The 23963-nt window shown below is 41.4% G+C and overlaps 1 protein-coding gene across 7 annotated transcripts in view; it reads right to left on the bottom strand.

Annotated features, from left to right (window-relative positions):
- Window positions 1-23963, bottom strand: part of MAST2 (microtubule associated serine/threonine kinase 2) — a 2532505-nt gene that overhangs the window by 593477 nt on the left and 1915065 nt on the right. For all 7 annotated transcript variants that reach the window (XM_044085935.1, XM_044085937.1, XM_044085936.1 and 4 more), the window contains one exon: window positions 702-856. In XM_044085935.1, the coding sequence (XP_043941870.1) occupies window positions 702-856 (155 nt within the window). The remainder of the gene's footprint in view (window positions 1-701; window positions 857-23963) is intronic.

Here is a 23963-nt window from a genome sequence, read left to right as displayed (position 1 = left end):
TCATCTCCTCCCCACCGGATAGGCTAGTTGGCAAAATGCCATTCTGCCTTATCTCCCTGGTGAACTCCTCATGCATTAAGTTGGTTAATTAAACAGTTCTAGCTTACTTTTGATTGTCAAGAACTAATGTATTGTTTTCTGGAATGGTGATGACAATGCAAGACTACTCTAAGCCTCACCGTGATATGTACATATGTCACTACTACAGTGACAATGCAAGACTACTCTAAGCCTCACCGTGATATGTACATATGTCACTACTACAGTGACAATGCAAGACTACTCTAAGCCTCACCGTGATATGTACATATGTCACTACTACAGTGACAATGCAAGACTACTCTAAGCCTCACCGTGATATGTACATATGTCACTACTACAGTGACAATGCAAGACTACTCTAAGCCTCACCGTGATATGTACATATGTCACTACTACAGTGACAATGCAAGACTACTCTAAGCCTCACCGTGATATGTACATATGTCACTACTACAGTGACAATGCAAGACTACTCTAAGCCTCACCGTGATATGTATATATGTCACTACTACAGTGACAATGCAAGACTACTCTAAGCCTCACCGTGATATGTATATATGTCACTACTACTGGACACCACAAATTCTCCATAACATACAATTCTTTCATCACACTTCAGGCTAACTCATGCTTTTAAACAAAATGCAGTTAACACTAACCTGAGACTGCGTGACCGTGGACGCATGGCGGGAGAGCGTCGTCCTTCTTCGTCAGTTATGCTTTCTGTGCTGAAATGTTTGGTCAAGAAGTGGAGTTCATCAGCAGTGGGCTGGAAGGGAAGCTGGTGTAGCTTCTCCTGCGAGGAACACGATGACTGGGCATGAAGGGAGAAAAAAAAAAAAAATACTTTATGTACCCTGGCAGGGATTATTTGCAACTACATGAAATTTTGCATTCATCAGCAGTTGAAGAACTGCATTACCCATCTGGCAGCAAATACGAATTATGAATGCCTATGTTAAGGTATTGCTCCTTCTACACAAGTGCAATAACAGTTAAAATTAAAGCCAAGCTGATGTGCTCTTCTGCCACTAGGCAAATCTTCATAAAAAGAATCATGGATGAACTCATGTAAGTTCACCTTGGAGTCTGGGTGTCATACTTAACTTATGCATCATGGGCACAACTTCACATACGCACAAAATTATGTTAAAGATACAGTGGCAAGCATTACTTGTCTTTTCTGACCACATGTCAATCCTCATACATACACATAATTACGTCTCAGTAACAGCAAGTTCTACTTTTTATCTACATATTGTGTTACCCTTCCATATTTGAAGGCGGCTTTGACTCCTTCTGCCATACATTACAGCCAACCACCCTTCCAAATACTTACCAGAAAGCATCCATCCAAAAAAATAATGTACCTAAAAATGGCAGTATCCTCTTCAACACACATGTGCAGGGTCAGCTGCAGCAGTGTCACTTACATCTGGGAAAGACACCACTTCTGGGAAGGAAAACTGATGCTACACAAGCAAGAAATCTTGAAGTACAAATGCTGCTTAAAACTAAATGCTGACTAAAAACCTCCCTCTTCAATAAGTATCAGTGCCTAAGTAGATCAAAAGATGGCATAAAAGTGAGGTGATAGGTCTGTGAGAGGATAATACACATCTGCCTCAAAGTTTTTGTCAGCCCTACAATCCTTCTGGTGTTTATATTATTTTATTTTAATTTTATATGCCCTACCCACCTTCCCTTTTCTTGCCCTCCTACATTTCTTGATTACGTCTGAGGGTTACTCTGCTCTTTGGACCAACCATGCCTCCACCTAAGGAGAGTCACCAACATGCACCTTCACCTCCTTCAGGATGTGAATGGCCTTCCCTCCTTGATGATCTATCAGTTGCCTGAAATGCTAATACAACCTAGGTCAGCTGGGCTGTAGTCAGGACCTTATCTCTCCATGCCACAGGAGTGGCTATCCCTTTAATCCCTCATGAGGAACAGCAAATATTGCTGCACACATACTGGTGGACAACAGAACTACTGCATCTCGAATGTCTCTATACAGGTGAACACTGAGAATATAACAAGTTTCCATCTGATGTAATTAAAAAGTTGAGATGAGTTGACATTCAGCGAAGTAACTACATACAACTGTTTTTACAGTACTGCAGTCTACTCCAAGTTGTCTCACACTGGAAATGCTTGCTATCTAAACTATTTCCTGAATTTTTTTTTAAAACTGAGGCCTGGCCGCTCCATGATAAAGACAGACTGTGCCCCATGCAGTCCAAAGTCAATGACCCAAGTGCTGGATGGAGTAGCCAATGAGGGATGGCAGTGAAAAGCTGACTTTCACATGTTCATCCTAAAGGGAAAGGTTGGTACACATCTTTTTGCAGGACAGTTGCACATGAGTCAGACAAAGGAAAATGCTTCTGAGGTGAGTGGAGGGAGGATGCCAAGGTATGAGCCTGGCAAATGCAGCACTGTTTTCCAGTTAGGCATAGTGGGTATGGAGTAGCATGCACCTACATGGGGGTGTACAACAGCAGGCATTACACTGCAGCTATCAGCCCTCATGGGGGGGGTTGAAAACATAAGTTAAAAAAAATTCCTGACTCCATGCAAGATGCAGTCTGGCAGTTAACAGACAGGACTAAAGTTATGAGCTGTTAATGAGCTACTTTCTGAGGTACACGGTTTGATTCCCACAGCCTTCATGTGCCTGCTGTGTGACCTCCAGCATGTCACCTAACCACACAGTGCTTTGGGTAACTGGGAATTTGGACTAGGCTCCTTAATGACATGCCTAGTACTAAACTATGAACCTATATCAGCCTCTGATGACTGGCACTTGTTTTCAGTCCCCAGTGTCCATGGATGCTGGGAAGCTATTGGGATTCAAAGATCCACTGGAAAACCAGAGGTCTAGAAACAAAATAAGACAGTGGAAGACTTGAGATAAGACACATAGTATGACTCTTGATGTTCATTATGTGGTTTACTGCTGAGTTATTACATAAGGGAAGTTTGCCAGAGCCTGAGGTCTATGTCCAGCCACACTTTCAGTACCAAACACACTTCCATGTATGTCAGTTGGCATCAGTCGTACCATGGACATTTCTGTTTGTCTCACATAAAAAGCTGACATAAGATAACCATCTTAGTTCTTTTTGCCATGTAGAGTACATGTTTTAAATGCACTCAGTCTGTCAGGTTAGGCTACTACTCAGAGTCCAACACCTTCTGGGAACTCCCCCTCCCTTTATTTTCTTAGAGAAAGTAATGCTGCATTTTCTTAAAGTATCTGATATTCACTGCTTTATGCTGTTTAGGTGCAGATGCCTTTTGGGCATACTTTACCAATATGGAGCTCTTAGGCATGCCACCACAAAAAGGCAAGTGCGTGTGCAAGTGACAGCTATTCTTTAAAGACAAACATGATAAGTATATGTAAAGCCTAAACTTGCAACACAACATAAGTGCTTATGAGATTTGCCAAGAATGTAAAACAAAGACCTTACCATTAAAGATGAAATTCCATCCAGGCCTACCGTAACAAAGACACACTTGCGAGCCTGTATCTGAAGTCCATCAAATTTCTAATGTTAGCAATGCAGAGATCTCCAAGAGAAAGGAGAAGTGCAAGAAGAAGCAGAAAGAGGCCAGGGAGTTGTTCAACTCTGCTGTGTTTTCTAGCTCTGAGTACACTACAACCAAGGAGGCACTTGACCTGTGCTGCACTAGTTTGGTAGAGGCTGCTGGCAATACCTTTCAAGAACCAACCATACCTACCATTGAAAGCATGTCCTATCAGATCAAAGTGCCTTTAGACCTCAACATACAGGAAGAGGAACTGTCTGTCAGCAAAACATACCAATTAAGCAAGGAGAGGACAGTCTGTCCTTGCTTATCATGGAAGAGGATGTTCACACAGTTACCTGAAAAGCAGAACCAAGGGACATCCACCCAAGGGTCCAAAGACCCCCAACAACCACTAGACCTAAGACTCCACCCCCCGAGTTTCAGATCACTGCTAAGAAAACTGCCCCACTGTGGGGCCATAGAACTCAGCTTACCTTCACCTCCCTCCAAAGCCTAGGATAAGCAAGTTCAGGATGTTTTCCATTAGTTACAAAGCATTCAGCCTGATCCAGATAAGCCATCTGTGTATGGAGTCAATTTCCTAAGAGAACTCACCACAGAAACATTACGATTCTGCTGATTGTGAAGATGATGAGAAGGAGCTAGACAATAGATTCCATTCCATTACAAACACATGCATCTGGAGCGTTTCTCCCCGGGCCTCCTCTGAAAATTGGCTTGTTCTAAGTCAGACTTTCCCAGTAAACAAATGTTAAATAAATAAATAAATGTGCACTTTTCATTAGCATATGAAACAAACAAACAATGAGGGCACTATGGCTTCTGACTCTCTACTAAAGTACCTGTCAGTTGGGTATGCCATCTCTCCCATGACAGAACATTTTATATGGCAAAGCCATGAAGCCTCTTCTCCCTAAAAGAGAGCCATGTAACTCCCAAGCTTTGGCCCACCTAAGCCTGTTGGCATTATTCCAGTCCAGGAAGCCCTCCTAGATGTTTTTTGATACAAACAGCTTCAAGCTAGACTCCCAGCCCCCTGCCCCTAAGTGAAATGATTCCCCCCATAAACTCCTCTATAAGTTCCCTACAGCAGATCCTGTATAATGCCCTTACAGTCTGTAAAGGGAGTTAGACTGTCTCTAGATCACAACATGCTTTATAAAAATAAGTAGAGTAGATTACTCTACAGGTATGGCAGAAAGGTGCATGGCTCTGTAACCCTGATTTGTAAGACCCTCAACTGTCAGACTTGCATTCTCAAATACAAGGAGCACATCTTAAAGTAAGTGCTAGAAGGATGTGGGAGAGTTCAGAATGAAAACAGAAGTGTTGTTTTTCCTGCAAGCCCAGATCATCCTACAATTAGGCAAACATATTAAATGTGAGTATGATGCACATGATGCATCACTCAGGGCTCATGCTATGGGGTAGGTTAGTCTTTAGAACACCATCTTGACTGGAGTCCCAGTTCTTCTATGATGGTGATGATGTGAAAGTGCAGGTACTCAATATTCCTGTGGATATACAGTTGCTCTTTGGACCCCAGGCTTATGATTTGTCTAAAGGAAAACTCCAGCTTGGAATTTAAAAAGAGTTTTTCATAGTATCACTGTTTTCTAAGCCATTTTGATGTACTAAAACAATTCTAGGCACATCTTATAAAATGTTAATGTTTTTCAATACAATGGTTGACATGGGCCTGACATATTAATGTCACCTTGTTTTAGAGCTTTCTTGTCTATTTCCAGGAATCCATTTCAAATCCCCTTTACATTAGTAATGCTAGACATAAGGAAGTGCTGATGTTTTCCTGTCCCACTGAGATACAATGACAGTAGTAGGAGTCACACGAATCTTACAAACTTTCTGTATCAGGAGTGCTTGCATTTTATTCTGGAACGACCATCACATACATTTCTCTCAGGGCCTATTACAAGCCATTCCAAACAATTTTACAACTCTAGACAAAAAAGCAGCAACATTTCAGACTTATGTGAGGACTATCATTTTGTATAGTCCTTTGCTATGAGCACTAACCGACCCTACCTCAAACTCTCCCTGCAGTCAAAGAGCTGTCAGTTAATAGTTCAACGAACTTCTTTTGCTTCTCACTAATGTTTGCAATAGTAGGAAGTTTTTTTGTTTGTTTGTTTGATGTTCCTTTATCCTAAATGCTGGAGAAATGTGCTAATGCGCTTGCTATTTTGCTAAAATATATTTTACAAGTACAGTAAGGAAAATAGTAAAACTAACTATTCTTGAACTTGTGTTAGGCGATTTTTAAAATGGAGGCACAAATGCTTTCATACATTAACGTTTCCTACTTCTTTTGCAATGCTACCCCTCGATTTGTTATACTGCAGCATACTAACACTTTATCAAAACCATAATCCTTTGGCATGACATATCAGTAGTTCTGTATGTAATGTCAACACTACTTTGCATAAAACTATTGCTGTTATAGAACACACTACGTACAAGTGGATCACTATAAACAAATATGTGGTTGGCTATTAAAGTTGTCATCTTTATAGACACCCAAAGTGAGACTATCTTACTGAAACTTGAGATTGTGCAAGACAAACCATACCATCATCTAATGAACAATAATTATTTTCATCTTTTGTTTTTAAACACCTATATTAAAATATCACTTAAGACACAGGTACACATACATTAATAGAAAAGAAAAATATATATATATTTTTTTACATTTACACATATTACACATTATGCCTTCATTCTTTATAACTATATTTCAGTCTAACATTACATAAATCACTCCATCCTACCTTTCCTTAAACCTCACTCCTCCTCCTGAACATTAGTCTGCATGTATTGTTCCCAAAAATTTCACTTATTTCTATGTAATTTGCTCCTTCCCTTTTCTAAAGATCCCTCTTCTACTTCTTTTCTAATACTCAATACTTCAAATACAGTTGGTATAGAGTTTGATTTCCATTTTCTAGTAATTGATTTTTGGCAGCCAACAAAATTAAACTTAATAAGTTCTTAATACATCTAAGCAATTCAGACACTGTATCCCAGCTCAAAATAATCATTACCTTAGTTACAGCTCTTTGCTCCTCCAATATTTATGACAAGACTACTGTGTGGGGAAGTTTTTTTAAAAAAGGACTCTGTATAAGTTTTTCCATATTTAGAATCTCAACAATGTTCTACTATTATATTACTATTGTATAAATTGTATGTTATGCTGTAAGGTATGTTGTTGCCTATGCTTGGAGCTTTTCTCCCCGGACCTCTACTGAAAATGGACATGTATCCAGTTAGACTAGCCCGGTCAACAAATGTAAAATAAAAATAAATAAAATAAATAAAATAAATCTGCTGATTAATTACACCCCCAAAAAATGTTTACAGTTACCTCTGTCTTTCAATCACACCTCAACATTTGCTATCTACCCAAGGAAAAATTCTTTGAAGTCTGTTTGGGGTATAAAAATACCTATGCAAGCACATCCAAACAAAAATCTTAAGCCTTCTGGACATTGTTGCATTACTGGAAGCCATACATATGCCCTCTCATTGTTCCATTGTAAACTATTTTTCCAGTCTCTCTTCACAATATTTTCTAAACTCCTCTGACTGACTTTTGCAGTTATGCAATATTTTATATGCCCTGCTAATTATCTCCCTTTTTACGAGCAGCAGCTTCTGTTCTAGCTTCAACTACAAACCCTACCAGTTCAGGTCTTTCACTTAGGAGTCCCTATCCCTTTCCCTTTGCTTACACTCTGATATCAATCCCATATAGGGAAGGTAGTCTCTATCCTGCAGTCCAAACTTCTTCTTGACCTCATCCCACTCTATTAAATTCCCTCTCTAGTTATTTGCTCCCAACACACTGGTTACTTTGCCAGTTTTCTCATGTAAATTTCAGCCTCACTCCCTTGCCAATTTTCTGTAGCCTTACTAGCAGTCACCTCTATGGACAAAACATGCTTTCTCCATTCATGTGTTGGCTTAGTTCTTAGCATAATTTCTGAAACCTTATAATATTCTGTGTGGTGACTGTTATTCTCCTTAAAGATCTGCATCCAAAATCCCTATTTCTTGACCAGCCCCCCACTTCATTATCATCATTCCTTTCCACTTTGAATTCTAACCTTCCGCTTGTGTTATGTACGTGAGCCTTAACTGTGTAGCTCTGCAACAGTCAGGCATGAGTGTTAAAGAAGGTAGGAGAGTGTCATTGAATAGACAGAGAGAGTGATGGCAACAGTTAACACAACTCCTTGACTCCATGCAGAAAATGTGAAAAACGGAGTTGATGATGATGATGTGTAGCTCTAACAAACCCCTTCAAATTAGGTAAGCCTAAACCTGGGAGGATCAACTTCTCCCACTTAAATGTTGCCCTCTTCCCTTCTAGATAAATTATTTCAGTTCTATTAATTATTGTCCACAACTTTTCCATTCTTTGATAAAAATATGCCTTACTTGTATATAAAACTAAAGGGACTACCAACATTTTCACTGCTTGATTTTACTATCCATAACCATAAATAAAAGCTTCCACTCTCTCAGTTTTTGTACTATCTTTTGTTTAGTCTCTTCCCATTTACCCCTAGCTGCCATAACAGAAGGCCTTTTAAACCATATTCCTAAATATTTCATATTATGTCCCCATAGATATGGTATTGCTGAAACAGGTCACGTGGAGGTACATACGTTACTGCTATAGTCTTCCCCCACAGGAAAGAATTGTCGAAATCAGTCCCATTATACAGAAATAGAGACAGGTGGCAACCTATCACAGCTAGATTCACTGAAACTGTTTATCTTCCTCTCTGCAATAAAGGCTGTGGGAAAAACGGTTCCTTTTTTTTTTTTTTAAGCAGCAGCTGAGCTGGACTAATTGCCTGTATAAGACTGTGGACAGTTCCTGACAGGGTAAACAACAGATTTCCCTCTTTTTGTGATATATCATGCAGGCAAAGATTCCTCTGCAAAAAAATGTAGTTATGTTTTCCCTTCCTTTAATTCCAAGGTAAGGAAATGAAAGTTGTATAAATTACAAGCAGGTTTCTGATACCTAAACAATAGTGGAACCACATTACAGGGAGAAAAGCAATCTGAGGGTTGATTTAAACTGTAGCAGAAAGTGTAGTTTTCCTTTACAAAACTGGAATACAAATGAGAATATGAACTCTGTCAAGCACTTGTTTATTTGTTTGTTTGTATTTATTTTCTTAACTAGCTAAGTCCAAAGACCCTTTTCAGGCATGACTGCGGCCAGTTAGCAACAGAAAAACCGTAATGCAAAATGAAATCAAGATATAAGCAGTAATAACAGTAGAAGCACAAATTACGTTAGTAGTTGATATAATACAAAATAGTTACAATGCATACACAATGACTAACACTGTAGAAAGGCTGTTGGTTACTAAATATAAAGAATGTTTCATTAGAAACAGAGAACTGGCACATTTACAAAAGTGGCTGAGGTTGGAACAGGAAGAAAGTAAAGTGGGAGTAATATAGGTAAGAGTATAGAAGTAGTCAGGAGAGAGTAAAATGTGAAATAGCAGTGATCTCCGAATTGTAAAAGGGCCACAAAATTTATGGGTAAGGTGAGGAGATGGTGAAATGAGACAAGGTTGTAGTAAAAGAAGTACTAATGATGGAAAGAGGTAGTGTAATGGATAGTGTCATAAGTGAATAGTTACAGTGCATAGGATTATCCTGTATCATTCCATTCTACCTTGCCAAAGTATAATAGGAATTACCCTACTAATGAAAGATGCAAAAAGAAAACAGAGGGAGGAGGGGGGGCAAAGTCTTTCCAGCATAAAGGGACAGCTGTACTACAGCTCTTCCTTCCTCCTGAAAAAAAAATTATCTCCGCTCCTTCCACATCTTGCCTCCTATCAGAATCCTTGCTCAACATCAGGCAAACTAGCTTCTTTCCTTAACAATAGTTGGAAATTACTGTAGACAGCACGGTCCTACAGATCATCTTTGTGGTCTCAAACTACAATTTTTCTCAAAACCATGAAAGAAAGGGAATTCCCAAAGAATCAAGAAATCAGGAGCATCTCATAAAACCAATCTTAGATGAGGTGGTATCTCAAGGCACAACAGAAAGAGTTCCATCAAAAAAAGAGAAGACAGGTTTCCATTCCTGATAGTTCACAGAAAAGATGGGCATTGAAGACCCATACTAGACCACTCAAACATAAGAGAGTTCCTAAAGGTACCAGACTCCAAAATGTTGACCATCCACATACTTCTTCCCATGCTAACATGCCAGGCACTCATGGTTACTCTGAATCTAAAAGATGCCTAACATCATATTCTAATTTCCAGACTTTAGAAGCAATTTTTGAAGTTTACAGCAGAAGGATCACATTTCCAGGTTTACTTCCCTGCCCTTGGATTTTAGTTTACCAAATGGCTTGCCCCAGTGATAGCACACTGCAGATCCAAGGGTATCCACATTTATCCTTACCAGGACAATGCCTAATCCAGGCAGTAGGAAATGGGGGTAACCATTGATTACAACCCTGCAGTGACTGTCCACAATAGGCTTCACCCTAAACATTCAAATGTCCAATTTCAACTCGACAGTGCCATTTTTCTAGGGACTCTTAACAACACAACAGTATGCACGGTGTTTTTATCAATGGATAAGGTGGAGAACCTTATAGTCCTCTTCAATACTATGGTAATAAAGCCACAGATTTCTCCAGCAGGTACTCTGTGTTCTAGGTCACATGCCCTCAACCACTCCTGTGGTGCCTCTCACCAAGCTCCACATGAAGAAACTGCAGTGGTACCTCAAATCCACTGGGACCAGTAAAACCAGCCACTACAGACTGTAATACCTGCTTTATACTGTATCAGGAAAGACTTGCTATGGTGGACTGAACACATCTAGACAATTAAGGGTTTGCCCTTTATGCAGACCACTCCAAACCACACTCTCACCACAAATGTCTCACATGAGGCCTGGAGAGACTATTTTCCATGAATCAGAGTACAGGAAAATTGGAAGGAAGAGTAAAGAAAGCTGCTCCACAAAAAGGTGAAGGAAATTTTTATAGTTCATCATGTGCTCCAGGTACTGAGAACAAGCGAGAAACTTTGAACATGTTTACAGACAAAACTACTGTTGTGCTATATATCAACACTTCTTTTGGGGAGGGGGTACTCACTCTTATCAACTCTGCAGGTTAACAATGCAGAGTTTGGAGCTAGCTCTGAAATTTAACGTCTTATATACATCCTCTCAGGGGACAATTCTACTGCAGACCAACTGATCAGGACTTCAGTAGACTTACATGAACAAATGCTACACATAAAGCTCCTTTTGCCATTGGTCAACAGATACTGCATAAAAGACACAGACCTCTTTGTTTCTCCAAACTGCAACCAACTTAACAATTTTTTGCTCCAGAGAACCTCACATGAAAGCTTGGGCAGATGTGCATTCTCAATAAATGAGAAAGACCTGTACTTGTATGCCAGCCACACTTCTTTTGCTCCCAGGAAATAACAGAGAAGAGCCCAGAAATAACAATGGTTGCCTCTTTCTGGTCAAGGCAATACTGGTCCTTCCTCTTGACCGGGGGGGTGGGGGGGGACAATATCTAGCTGCCTCAACATGTAGTCCTTTTGTTGTACAGCAAAAATGTTCCACATGCATCCTAACTTTCCCATCATGAACCTAGCAGCTTGAAGGATGCATTTCTTGTTTCTTTTTGTCTCTATATAACATTATTAGGAAGTTTAGGAGACCAAGTACCAGAAAATCATAGTTAGCAAACTAGAAAAGTTTTGCCATCTGTTGTGAACTTCACCCTAAAGATCTCTCACAAAGCTCTCTTTTACTGACCTAGCATATTCTTCCATTAAAGGGCTTCTATCAGCCATTGCAGCCTGTTTATCCTTGGATCCCCCATGGCATCCAGGTCACCTGTCAACCAGTTCCTAAACAGCACTGTATACCTCAGGGCACCAAGGTCGGCTTTGGCTTCATATAAGGACATTTTATGCCCAAAAAGCTAACCTTCACTCATCTGAAACCATGTGTATTATAATATCTTAAAATCCTGTCATGGAAAACTGTTTTTCTGCTTCCAGTTATCTCAGCTAGAAGGGCTTCTGAACTGCAGGCACTCACATGTAAACATGTAAAGAGCTATTTTGGAATCTGGTGCTGTACCCTAATTTGACCCCCCCCCCCCAAAAAAAAAAAATCATTCTTCTCTCCTCTCCTTTTAAGCTATAGCAAATGCAACAAGCAGCAATTCTGAAGTCCGGTCCCTGGTATTTCTTAAAAAAAAAAAAAAAAAATAGCGTGCAAGACAAAATCAGGTCTCACTCTGACAGGGCCACAACTACCATCACTGCCTTCCTAAAAGCGGTCACTGGAAAAAAACATTTTGGAAGAACATACTTGGTTCTCTGTCCACACTTTTCCAAGCATTTCAGACAGGACCTGATTTCTAGAGTTAGGATAAGGTTCATAGTTGAATACTAGACTAACTGCCCGGAAGGATCATTTTAAGCCTAGCCAATAACACAAGGTCAGAATCAAACTCTGCACTTTGTGTCTATAAGGTGGACACTTTACCCATTATGTCAAACCCATTTCCCAAAAGAACAGTTTGGGACCACAGGCCTCAAACTCACATACCTGCACTTGGGAGTCTGATACTTTACCACTGCACCACACCACTGCTACCATTATGAAAGGTATGTTATCTACTTCCACTACGGTCTCTCCAACTCCCTAACTATGACTTTAAACTCTGATAGACTCTCAAAATGTAATGACTGGCGAAATGAACCACACAAAGAACTTAGTACATCAGATTAGTCAAATTACCATAACTATAGAAATTGGGTGTGGTCACTGCTGCAGTCCTGTTTCCCACCCACCGTACCCTTTGAAACAAAGACGCCTTAGGGGGATGATGGATAAATTCCCTTCCCACTCTTTTCCTTAAAGTTACCCAACTTTTCTTTTGCTCCATTTATCTATTTTTGTTCAGGTACCATTGTAGGGTAATGCTCTCCTTGGCAGCCTTAGTAGCATGGGTCTATTTGGGAGTACAAATTTCTCTGGTTGTGCATGTCCAACCTGTACAGTACGAGGGCAAGAAAGGGACATAGATGGATGTCTATATGTCAGCATTTCTACCAAGTATGTGAAAATATCTATGGTAAAAAGTGACATTGGCTGATACGGAGAGGTGTGTTTTGACTCTGAAAGTCTGAGTGGATGCAAACCTCAGCCTGCAGATGACTGCATAATTATAGATGATTAATAATAAATATTGAGAGTCACTTCACTACCCCATGTCCCAAGTGTTCTCTCCATCCAGCTGCTTCACTCTACTAAAAGTGAAACAAGCACATGTACCTTCTGCAGCAGCAGCAGCAGTCAGACTTATCATATCACACTACCTAAAGAACTTGCACAGCTGAATTTCACCTGCAGTTGGGAAAGGTTCACAAGGGACAAATAAAGTTAAATCTGTGTAAGGCAATCTTGCAAATAACTTCATTTGTTAAGTCTAGTGCGCATTGTTTTGTAGTGTTGAATTTGCTGGAAGGATATCCCCACCCCACCTCCACACTCACAGGCCTTTTACTGCTGAAGGCGAAGCTACATTAACACTTCAGCTTATTTCACTCTTATCTGTGTAATATATCCCTGGAAAGACATTGAAAAGCCCATAACTATAAAATTAGATGCTGTGACTCGAGACAAGTATTTAGAATTCAGAACCTTGTCTTTTCTATCCATGAACATCCTACCTCACTGATGGTTTATGGTGGTAAACCATCTGGGGACTCTTGTATAGAAACAAACATTTCTTTACTGCAGCAACCAAATCTATTTATTTATTTATTTATTACAGTTTGATGACTGGGGAGGTCCACTGGGGTCAGGGAGCCCATTTTCTGTGGAGGCCCGGGGAGAAAAGCTCCGCATTACATAGTTTAGTTACAGTGAATATTACAAAGAATTATTTGCTTAGCATACTTTAGATAGGTACAATTAAGAAGATGAAGAAAGCAATTACAATTTTATTTTAGCATGAGAAACAGGCAATAACAATTAAGATTCAAAGTACAGTTTTGTTTTTTACAGTATGTACAATTGTGTCAGGTCAACTCGAGTTCAGAATTAGCCAAGCAAGTAAGGGGAGAAATGGTTATGAGGTGTGAGGGGGAAGAGCACAGTTGCACTTCCTGATCGAGAAAAGATAGGAATGTAGCCGAGTTTTAAAGTTTTCAAAGTTTTTGCAGGTCCTTAGTGAAGTAGGGAGAGAGGTCCATTTTTTTGCTAAGGAAAATGCTAGGGGATGCTGACCTGCGGGGCGATTGGGTTTGTGGACAGAGATTAGGTTTTGATGGGTAGATCTGAGAGCTCTGTGAGAGGTATAAGGTTGGAGGATGTTGGATAGTGCAGGGCACTTAGTAGGTTGAAATAATAATTTGTGGGCTGTGATGATTTGGAGGTAATCTAAATGGTTGGGGAGCTCAAGCCAATTTAACAAATGAAGGGAAGTACAATGATGGGAGGAGACTTTGGCCTTGGTAGCAAATTTGGAAATTTTGTTATAACAGACCTCCAGTTTGGAGGCAAGAGTGGAGGATAACTTAGTTAATAGGGGAGCACCGTACAGTAGTGAGGGGAGCAGACAGGTAGTGGCTAGAGTTAGTCTGGTGGAGGGAGAGAGGAAGTGGCTGTTTCTGTATAGTAAACCAAGTTTTATATGGGTTTTCTTAATGTTTTGCTAGATGTGAGTATTGAATTTTAGGTGTTCATCAATAGTAACTCTGAGAAGTTTGGCGAAGGGGACAACCTCTATAGTACAGTTGCTTAGGCTGGTAATTTGGAATGATGTTTTGTCAGTACGGGAACTTTAGAAGGAAAGAATAGAAGTATTTTGGATTTGCTAGCATTTAGTGAGAGATGATTTTGGAGCATCCAGTTTTCAGTGGTGGAGAAAACAGTGACTGTTTGGAGCTCAGGAAGGTTTGAGGCACAGCAGATTAAAGTAGAATCATCTGTGTATTGCACAATTTTGTTGTTGGGTAAGGCTTTGTGAAAGTCGTTAATAAAGATGTTGAATAGCATAGTATGGATCCTTGGGTTACTCCAGTTGGGGTAGGAAGGAAGGTAGAGGTGCCCTTCCCCCACTTTTCAGCCTGAGACCTCTCAGAAAGATAGCTGGAGAACCAGGATAAGGTATTGAGGGAGAGATTAAGATTAGAAAGATGGTTTAGGAGGTGGGGATGTGAGATGGTATCGAATGTTTTGGATAGATCCAGTAGAACTGTGGAAACTATTTTTCCAGTGTCTCGGGCGAGGTTTACAGTGTATGAGAAGGAGAGAAGAGCAGTGATGGTACTGTGACCTGGTCGGAAGCAGTGTTGAGTAGGAGTGATTACTCGGTGTTTGGCAAGAAATGGCGAGAGCTGAAGATGGATGCATTTTTCAAGGAGTTTAGAGATTGGGGAGAGGATAGCTAAGGGGCGGAAGTTTGAGATACTATTATTTTTGCCTCCTTTATGGAGAGGTAGAATAAAGGTGGCACGCCATAATTTAGGCACGTATGACTCCAGCATGGATCGATTGATTAGGATACTGATGAGGAGAGTGATACCATTTGCGGCTATTTTTAGGAAGGTGGATGGGATATTGTCAAGGACATTGGAGCATGGTTTTAGGTTAGAGAGTAGCTTCTTTATATGAGAGGTTGAGATGGGTTTAAGTTCAAATGTAGGTGGAGGAGGAGTAGGGGGTGAGGAAGATTGGGTGGGTTGAAGGGAAGGGTTATTGTTGGGGAAGGTCTTGGTCAGTTCAGCTATAGATTTGTCGAAGAAGGAATTGAATAGAGAGGCTATTTCTTGGTCAGATTTGCTGGTGTCAGATTTGCTGGGTTGAGAAGGGAATTAATGGAGTTCCAGAATTGTTTGGGGTTTTTTGAATGACTTAACTGAAGTTTTGTATAGTAAGACTTTTTGTCTCTAATTACTTGTTTTTTCACAAGGTTGCGTAGTTGTTTGTATCCAAGTAAAATTTCAGGCTGTTTGTGTTGGAGATATGTTTTCCAAGTTTTATCTCTTTGTAGCATAAGTTTTTTGGTGTCTTTAGTTAACCATGAGGCAGTCTTGGTCATTATCCTTTTTGTTCTTATTGGGGTTAGGGAGTTCAGGACATTTAAAAAGGTTGAGTTGAAAAACTCAACGGCTTGGTCTAGAGGAAGGTTTTTTAGGGGGTTCCAGTTAGTTTGTCTTAGGAAGTCAGAGAAAGTTATTGGGTTAAAGTTTGTGAGGTTACGAGTCTGGATATACTGGTGTGAGTGAGGAGATGAGAGGGTAGCTCGATAGGTGAAGGCTGGGAAGTGGTCTCCTAAAGGGTCAGGTATGACACCGGAATTTATGACTTTGTTAGGATGGGATATTAGGATCTAGTCTAGTATGGATCCAGGGTTTGTTTTGTTAGGCCTGGTGATGGAGTTAGTTAGCTGGGTGTAATTAAATAGACTGATAGATAAGGTGGGGTTTGGGGTTGTTGATTTTATTCCAGCTGATGTTGACATCTCCAAGTATATAGGTCTCTAGATTGATATTGGTGGAGGCCCAGGATAGGATTTCCTCAAGAGTAGTGCTGTTATTTCCAGGGGGGATGCAGATACATTTGTGGTTATTTACTTTTAGTAGGCCTATTACTAGTTCAGCATTGTTGAATGGAGGAATGGGGTTGGGGTATGGAGTGAAGGATAGCTGGCTGGAGTAGATTAAGGCTACACCGCCACCTTTTCTATTTATGCGGTCGTATCTGAGGGATTGATATCTTGGGGGGGGGAGTAATTCGGAGTCGCTAATGTGTGCTTTTAGCCAGATTTCTGAAATGGCTACAATATCGGGCAAGTTGTGATTTAACCAAGCGTGAAAGTGGGTTACTTTATTTTTTAGACTTTGGGCATTAATGGTGAGGAATTTTAGGTATTTAAGGTTGGATTTATTATTGGTGATAGGGGGAGCAGGGGTAGGTGTGGTATTTGCTCCTGGGTTAGGGTGTATGTCCCCAGCTAATCAGAGGTAGTTGAGGAAGGGACAAACTAGTTTTGGATTGTTGTTTGGTAGTTGAGAGTAGTAGGGTATTAGTTTAGGTTTGCAGTATTTAATTGAGAAAGGCAGACGTTTTACTCTGAAAAAATGGAGAGGGTGGGATTGAACTAGAGAGGAGGATATGTTGTGGAAGTGTGTTTTTTTGGTATGAGGAAGAGGGTAGTAAGAGGAGGGTGTGATAGGGAGAAGGGGTGAAGACGGATGTAGGTGTAGGAGGTAGCAAGGTATAAGGGGAGTAGGAATAGGATACAGATAGATGGGGTAAGAATGATTGCAGATGGAGGAGAAGGCATGGTAGAGGATTTATGTGTAGATGTAGTAGACAGGAAGGTGAAGGAACTTTGGTGGGTGAGGAAGAGTGGTAGTGATTGGCAGGTGGGAGTAGGTAGGGGAGGAGCAGATGAGTGGAGGGGATTGGTTGGTGGAGTGGGGGAGGGCTCTATAGTTGAAAATACATGTAGGGGTATTGGGGGTGTGTGGGAATTGGGGGTAGGGTTGTGAGCGGATCGGGGAGAGCCAAGTAAGAGGAAGAAAAGCAGCAGAAGTGTATCAGTGAAACAGAGAGGAGTTCCAGGGTATTAAGGTATGGGGTAGGGATTATGTGTGAAAAACTAAGGGGCAAGCTGACGGTTGACCACAGCCAGAAACTGAAGCAGAGCAGAGGTACGTTAATAGAGAAAACAGGGTGGAAGCTAGGTAAGGAGGAACAGTTGCAAAACTGCTGACCTGCTCTGAATTGTAGTACAAAATAGAGGGTGGACAGTACCACCTAGTGGCCAAATCAGTTAAGTGCAAGGGAAGACCTCTGAAACTTGGGAGAGAGGGGGAAGTTTGTAAAATAAAAAGAGGTTAAATTAACTCTGTGGTAGGCTGCTAGCTGTAGCTCACAGGGTTGGTAGACAACAGGGTAGATTAAGGTAGAGCTTTACTTTACAATAGAGTACATACACTTGTTACTAGTCCTGGGAGGCATTATAGAAACACAGTAGTAATTCCTTAGTGCTGTCCAAAAGTCAATGGCGGGAAACTAGGGTTCCAAGCAGATGACTAGGAAGCACCTGGGGTGGTAGAGATGCAGTGGGAGTGAACTGAAAAGGAAAAGAAATAAAATAAATATGTAGTTACAAATATTGAAGTACTTCAGGCTATAGGAAGGAGAAAGAGGAGAGGGGGTGTGCTTAGGAGTGTGTAGTGTGGAGGTGTATGCAGGTGAGAGAACAGAAGTAAAACTATTTAATCACTGAAATAAGAATATAACAATTCTTAGACTGCAGACTTTTGGTACAACTTAAAGTAGCAGTTTAAACTTCAAACAAATGCTTCTAGAGTTGTTATGAAGGGTAGCAGATTTAAAAACAGCAGTGGAAATATTCAGCAGGAACAGCACTCAGTCTAACAATTAATGTTACACATAAGCATATACCATAGTATCTGAATAAGCACATTTAAAAATAAGCGTAGCCCAGAGAGTAAAGCTGTAGGTTACAAGGCGGGAAACCAACGGTGTATACAAGAGTCCACTCACCACCTTCAGTTTTGGACAAGTTTCATACAATACTGGAATATTCTTAGCCTTAAACGATTAAGTTATCAGTAGCTGAACTGTAATAATGAGCATATATTGAGAAACATTTGGTATCAAAAGCAAAAGCTAGATGATACCTCAGCTAAATATGAATCGCTCTAGCTTAATACAGAGTACTGTAGCCACGTTTTACAGTACTGCGCAATTTAGAGGCATTTAGGGCCTTGGTTAGGACACAGAAAACAAGCATAATAATGCCTACTATAATTTAGGGAAGTGTTTGCATAAATGCGATACTCACTGGATACTCGGGAGCCGAATTCAGGCACATGTAGTGCAGGCATTCACAAAGCATACAGCTGAACGGCAGCAGAAAATTGCCTGAATAACAATTATTGTAGCTCTTGAGCTGTTGTTTGGGCACTTATCTAGGGGCAGACATAAGTTGAGAGCACAGACTACACTGATACACAATTGTGTTTTCAGCAAGAGCCACTGGAAATGTCTTGAGACCAGAAGTCTGGTCAAACTGGGTGGCTAACGGCAGACACAGTGAAATGAAAGCCTTTAGAGGTGTCCCGTTGAGGTGGGCGTTAATAGGATACAAGTCAGTTTTCTGAAATCGTTAGAGAGCAGCAGGGAATGCCGCTATGACAGTAAGACAAACATGAGATGTAAAGCTGGGCAATCAAGCAATTTAAGGTCTCAGGATAAATGGAGACATTAAGGTAGGGTATAGCTATCAGTTCATAACAGCGAAATTGGTTGACCATAGCCAGAAACTGAAGCAGGGCAGAGGTACGTTAACAGAGAAAACAGGGTGAAGCTAGGTAAGGAGCAACAGTTGGAAAACTGCTGACCTGCTCTGAATTGTAGTACAAAATAGTGTGTGGACAGTTCCACCTAGTGGCCAAATCAGTTAAGTGCAAGGGAAGACCGCTGGCACTCAGGAGAGAGAGGGGGGAAGTCTGTAAAATAAAAAGAGGTGAAATTACCTCCGTGGTAGGCTGCTAGCTGTAGCTCACAGGGTTGGTAGACAACAGGGTAGATTAAGGTAGAGCTATACTTTACAATAGGGTACAGACACTTGTTATTAGTCCTGGGAGGGATTACAGAAACACAGCAGTAATTCCTTAGTGCTGTCCAAAAGTCAGTGGCGGGAAAATTAGTTGTGTACACTTACCATAAATGTAGATGTTCAAGTGTATTCACTGTTGCAGTAATTTCACTTGGGTTATCCTGCTGGCAGGCTACCCTCAGTCGGCCTGAATTCCAAAGTCTAGGTCCGGCGTCGGTTGCTGTCACCTCTTCCCTGATGTCAGTGCACCAGGGGTATAAAATATGCAGACAACGCCATTTTCTTCAGTTTTTCTTGCCCCAGATGTCAGGTGCCCCCAAAAAGGTAGGCTGAAAATATGCCAATAAAACATGCATGCACCAAAAAATATAATACCGTCATCTACAAGGAAATACACCACATAGGCTGCATAGATTAGAGAAGTGTAGATAAGTGATGGGGGTTGGAGGGTGGGTAACCTGGACTGCAACAGTGAATACACCCGAACATATACATTTATGGTAAGTGTACACAACTGTACTATGTTCTTCGTGTTTCACTGTTGCAGTCATTATACTTGGGTTGAATCCCAAAGCTATGGTTGGGAGGCTGGAGCTAAATAGCATTAGGAGCGGCTATGAGGCCCTGCAGGACTGCAGTGGCAAAGCCTGCCCTGGATTTAGAGTAGAGTGGTAAATGATAGCGGTTTGTAAAGGTGTGCACTGAACTCCAGGTAGCAGCCTTTAAAATGTCTTTGGTTGGTACTCCCCTGAGGAAGGCTGCTGAAGTGGCTGCTGCTCTAGTTGAATGTGGCCTGATGCCCTTAGGCACTGGCTTGCCATGTTGTGAATAGCAGAAACAAATGCAGTGGCCTATCCACTTTGAAATAGTCTGCTTTGAAATAGCCTTTCCTTGTGATCCTGCAGCATATGCCACTAGTAGTTGCTCAGTCTTTCTGAAAGCTTTGGTTCTGTTCAAATAGAAGCGTAGCTGTCTGTGTATGTCCAAAGAATGCAGAATTCTTTCCCCCTTATTCTGTGGGTTTGGATAAAAAGTAGACAGATGGATAGTTTGGTTAATGGCCACACTGGACACTACCTTAGGCATAAATGTCGGGTTTGTCCTCAGAGAAACCCCGTCTGGATAAAAAATGATAAAAGGTTCCACAGCCATGAGTGCCTGTAGCTCTGAGACTCTTCTTGCAGAGGTTATTGCTAGGAGCAGAGCTGTTTTCCAAGATAAAAACTTTATATCAGCTGTAGCGGCTGGCTCAAATGGGGGCAGAGTGAGTTTTTCCAAAACATAATTGAGGTCCCATGCAGGTATTGGTGATCTCCTTGGAGGCCTTAGGTTTTTGGCTCCTCTGAGGTACTGCCTTAACAAAAGGAAGAGAAAAGATTGGTGGCTCTGTGTTGTAATGAGCCGAAATGGCAGAGGCATGAATTTTAATTGATGAAAAGGATAGGCCTTTGTCCAGCATCTCAGTTAAGTATTGCAAAATCTGAGGAATGTTTGGTACTGCTGTGTCAATTCCTTGTGCCTGGTTCCAGGCACAGAATCTCTTCCATTTTCCAGCATAGGATTTTCTAGTACTAGGCCTCCTGGCCTCCAAAATGACACCCATCACTGCTTTAGTGAGAGGTGTGTTTTGAATGACTACATTATCCACCATGCTGCCAGATTTAAGGTCTTGAGTTGGCTGTGCAAGATCTGATTGTTCTGTTGGGACAGTAGGTGAGGTATTTGAGGTAAGGTCCAGGCTGGGCATTAAGACAAGTTCCTTAGGATTGGATACCAGTACTGGCGGGGCCAGTCTGGGGCAATCAGTATCATTTTTGGCTTCTCTTGTCTGACCTTTAGGAGTACCTTGGGGAGGAGAGGCAGTGGAGGAAAGGCATATACTGTTATGTTTTTCCAGCTGAAAGATAGGGCATCCACTTTCCATGCCTGTCTGTGATAAGTCCTTGTGCAGAATCTCTTTAGTTGGCAGTTGTGAGGAGAGGCAAATAGGTCTATGTTCGGGCATCCCCATTTCCTTGTTATCATGTTGAAGACTTGTGGATCCAATTTCCACTCGTAGGGATCCATGAGGTTTCTGCTTAGTTCATCTGCCAGAGTATTTATCTTTCCTGGCAGGAATTGTGCCTGCAGATGCACTTGGTAAGTCAAGGCTGTGTCCCACAAAGTCATGGCTAGTCTGCAAAGGGGGTAAGAATGAGTGCCTCCCTGCTTGTTCATATACCACATGACTGTGGTATTGTCTGTCTTTATCAGTAGTTGTCCTGGAGGAAGTAGGTCCTCGAAGGCTGTCAGGGCATTCTGAACAGCTAGCATCTCTTTTTGATTGATATGTAGATGCTTTTGGCTTGCGGACCATGTGCCCTGAATACATCTTCCTGCCATATGGGCCCCCCCCCAAGCATAATTTGATGAATCTCTTTTTAATGTCTGCCTGGCTGTGGGTAAAGTGAAAGGCTGTCCCATGTTGTGGTGACAGGCCTCTGCCCACCATCGAAACTCCTGTTGCAGGCTGGGAATGAGGGTAATTATTGTTTCCAGGCTGTGGCAATGTTGAGCCCAAACACTTTTTAGATACCATTGTAGTTTCCTCATATGCAGTCTTGCATATGGAATTAGCAGAATGCAGGATGCCATGAAGTCCAAAGCCTGCAGAATTTTTCTTGCAGATAATTGGGTCTTTGTTGCCAACATTTTGAAATAAGTAGTCAGTTGTCTTTGTTTGTCTGGCGTGAGATAAGCCATCTGGGCAGTTGTATTTAAGCTTGCACCCAGGAATATTATCTCTTGTGAGGGTGCTAGTTTTGATTTCTTTTCGTTTACTGTGTACCCTAGGCATGTTAGTAATCTTTTTACAAATGCCAGATGCTGTAGTAAAATGTCCTTGTTCCCTGCTTGAATAAGGCAATCGTTCAAGTAAGGATAAATTTGTATTCCTCTTTGTCTGAAAAATGCAATTACTGGTGCCAGGCATTTTGTGAAGACCTTGTGTGCAGTAGATATGCCAAAGGGCAGTGCAGAGAATTGGTAGTGCATTGAGCCAGCTATAAATCTGAGGTATCTTCTGCATGAATGTCAGATTGGGAAATGCAGGTATGCCTCTTTTAGGTCTAAAGTCACAAGCCATGCCTTCTTGCCCAGCATGGGCAGAAGCTGTTGCAGAGTCAACAATTTGAATTTCGGAATATCCAGAAATGTGTTTAGAATAGACAGGTCCAGTATTGGTCTCCATGCATTGTCCTTTCTGGGCACCAAGAAGAGTCTTGAGTAAAATCCTAGTCCCTGCTCCTGCTGTGGCACTCGCTGAATGGCCCTCATGTCCATGAGGGCTGCAACTTGTTTTTGAGCCTCTGCCCATTGATTGTGTGGCAGGTCTGGCATTCCATTTGCCCTTGGCAGGGTGTGAAAATGGAACCTGTAGCCTTGAGAAACTATATTCAGGACCCATTTGTCCTGGGTGATCCTGTGTCAATTTTGTGAAAAAAGTGCTAGTTTTCCCCCTAAAGGGGCTGCCAGAAAATAAGTGCTTGGTGCTGGCAGGAGAAAGTCATTGAGACTGTTTCCTGTATGGCTGTGATTTATCTTCTCCGCTTTTGGAGGTAGAAGCACCCCATTGTTTAGGCCTGTATGAGCCCTGGGGCTGGGATCTGCCTCTCGGGCATCTGTATCTGCCTCTTTGTGGCCTGACACTGGAAAGGACCAATTTTTTGCAGGCCAGTTCTTGTTAAATCTGAGAGGTTGTACCTATAAGAAATCCTTGACTGTTTGCATAGATTTAGCTTTGTCCTCCATTTTCTTTAACACCTCCTCTGCTTTAACACCAAACAAGGTATCATGCTGTAATGGAGCATCTAATAATTTTGCTTTAACATGATCAGGCAAATTCTGTTCCTTTAACCAAGCATGCCGCCTAATGACAGAACCCGTAACAGCGGCCCTGCAGGAGGCCTCCAGAGAATCAAAACCACATTGCAAAGTATGCTTTCCCACTTGTTCAGCTGCATGCAATAAATCCTGCATTTCTTTGTTTTCTGCACCTTCAGAATTTGTCAACATTTTTGTTTTGGTAGTGACATAAGATATTGTTGATATTTAAGCATATGAAACTGACAATTTAAGGCCCTCACAGCCAAGGTAGCAGAAGTGTAAATCTTTATCCCCCATCTGTCCAGGGCCCTTGAATCCTTATCAGAGGGGATAGGGTTTTTTGCTGTGGACGCCTTGACCCCTTTGGGACCCTGAGATATAGTTTCTGGGTCAGCAGCAGGGTTTTTATAAAGAAATTTATGTGAATCAGGAACCCTGTAATATCTGTCTGGCTTAACAGGAGCTGGTGGTAAAGAGTCAGGAGTGAGAATGGACTCTATAAACACATCATCTACAATGTCTAAAACAGGAGGAATAGCAAGGGGCCTGTGATGAGGTAGTAAAAGAAAATCTCTGAGCCTCTTCTTAGATTCAGAGTAATCTTGGCTCTCCCAGTGAAAATGCTCTCTCACAGTATGCAGGGTCTCCCCAAAAGAATAAACTTCAGGAGGAGAGGCTGAAGGGATAGATTCCTCAGCATCAGAATCCTCATAAGGAGGAAGAGAGTATCCCTGTTCAGAAGAGGAATCAGAGGAAATGGAAACCTGATCT

The sequence above is a fragment of the Protopterus annectens genome, chromosome 10.part0 (assembly GCF_019279795.1).
Source record: "Protopterus annectens isolate FY-2018-M chromosome 10.part0, PAN1.0, whole genome shotgun sequence".
NCBI classification, from domain to species: domain Eukaryota; kingdom Metazoa; phylum Chordata; order Ceratodontiformes; family Protopteridae; genus Protopterus; species Protopterus annectens.
The sequence above is the reverse complement of the archived record's forward strand: the minus strand, read 5'-3'. Positions and strand labels throughout refer to the sequence as shown.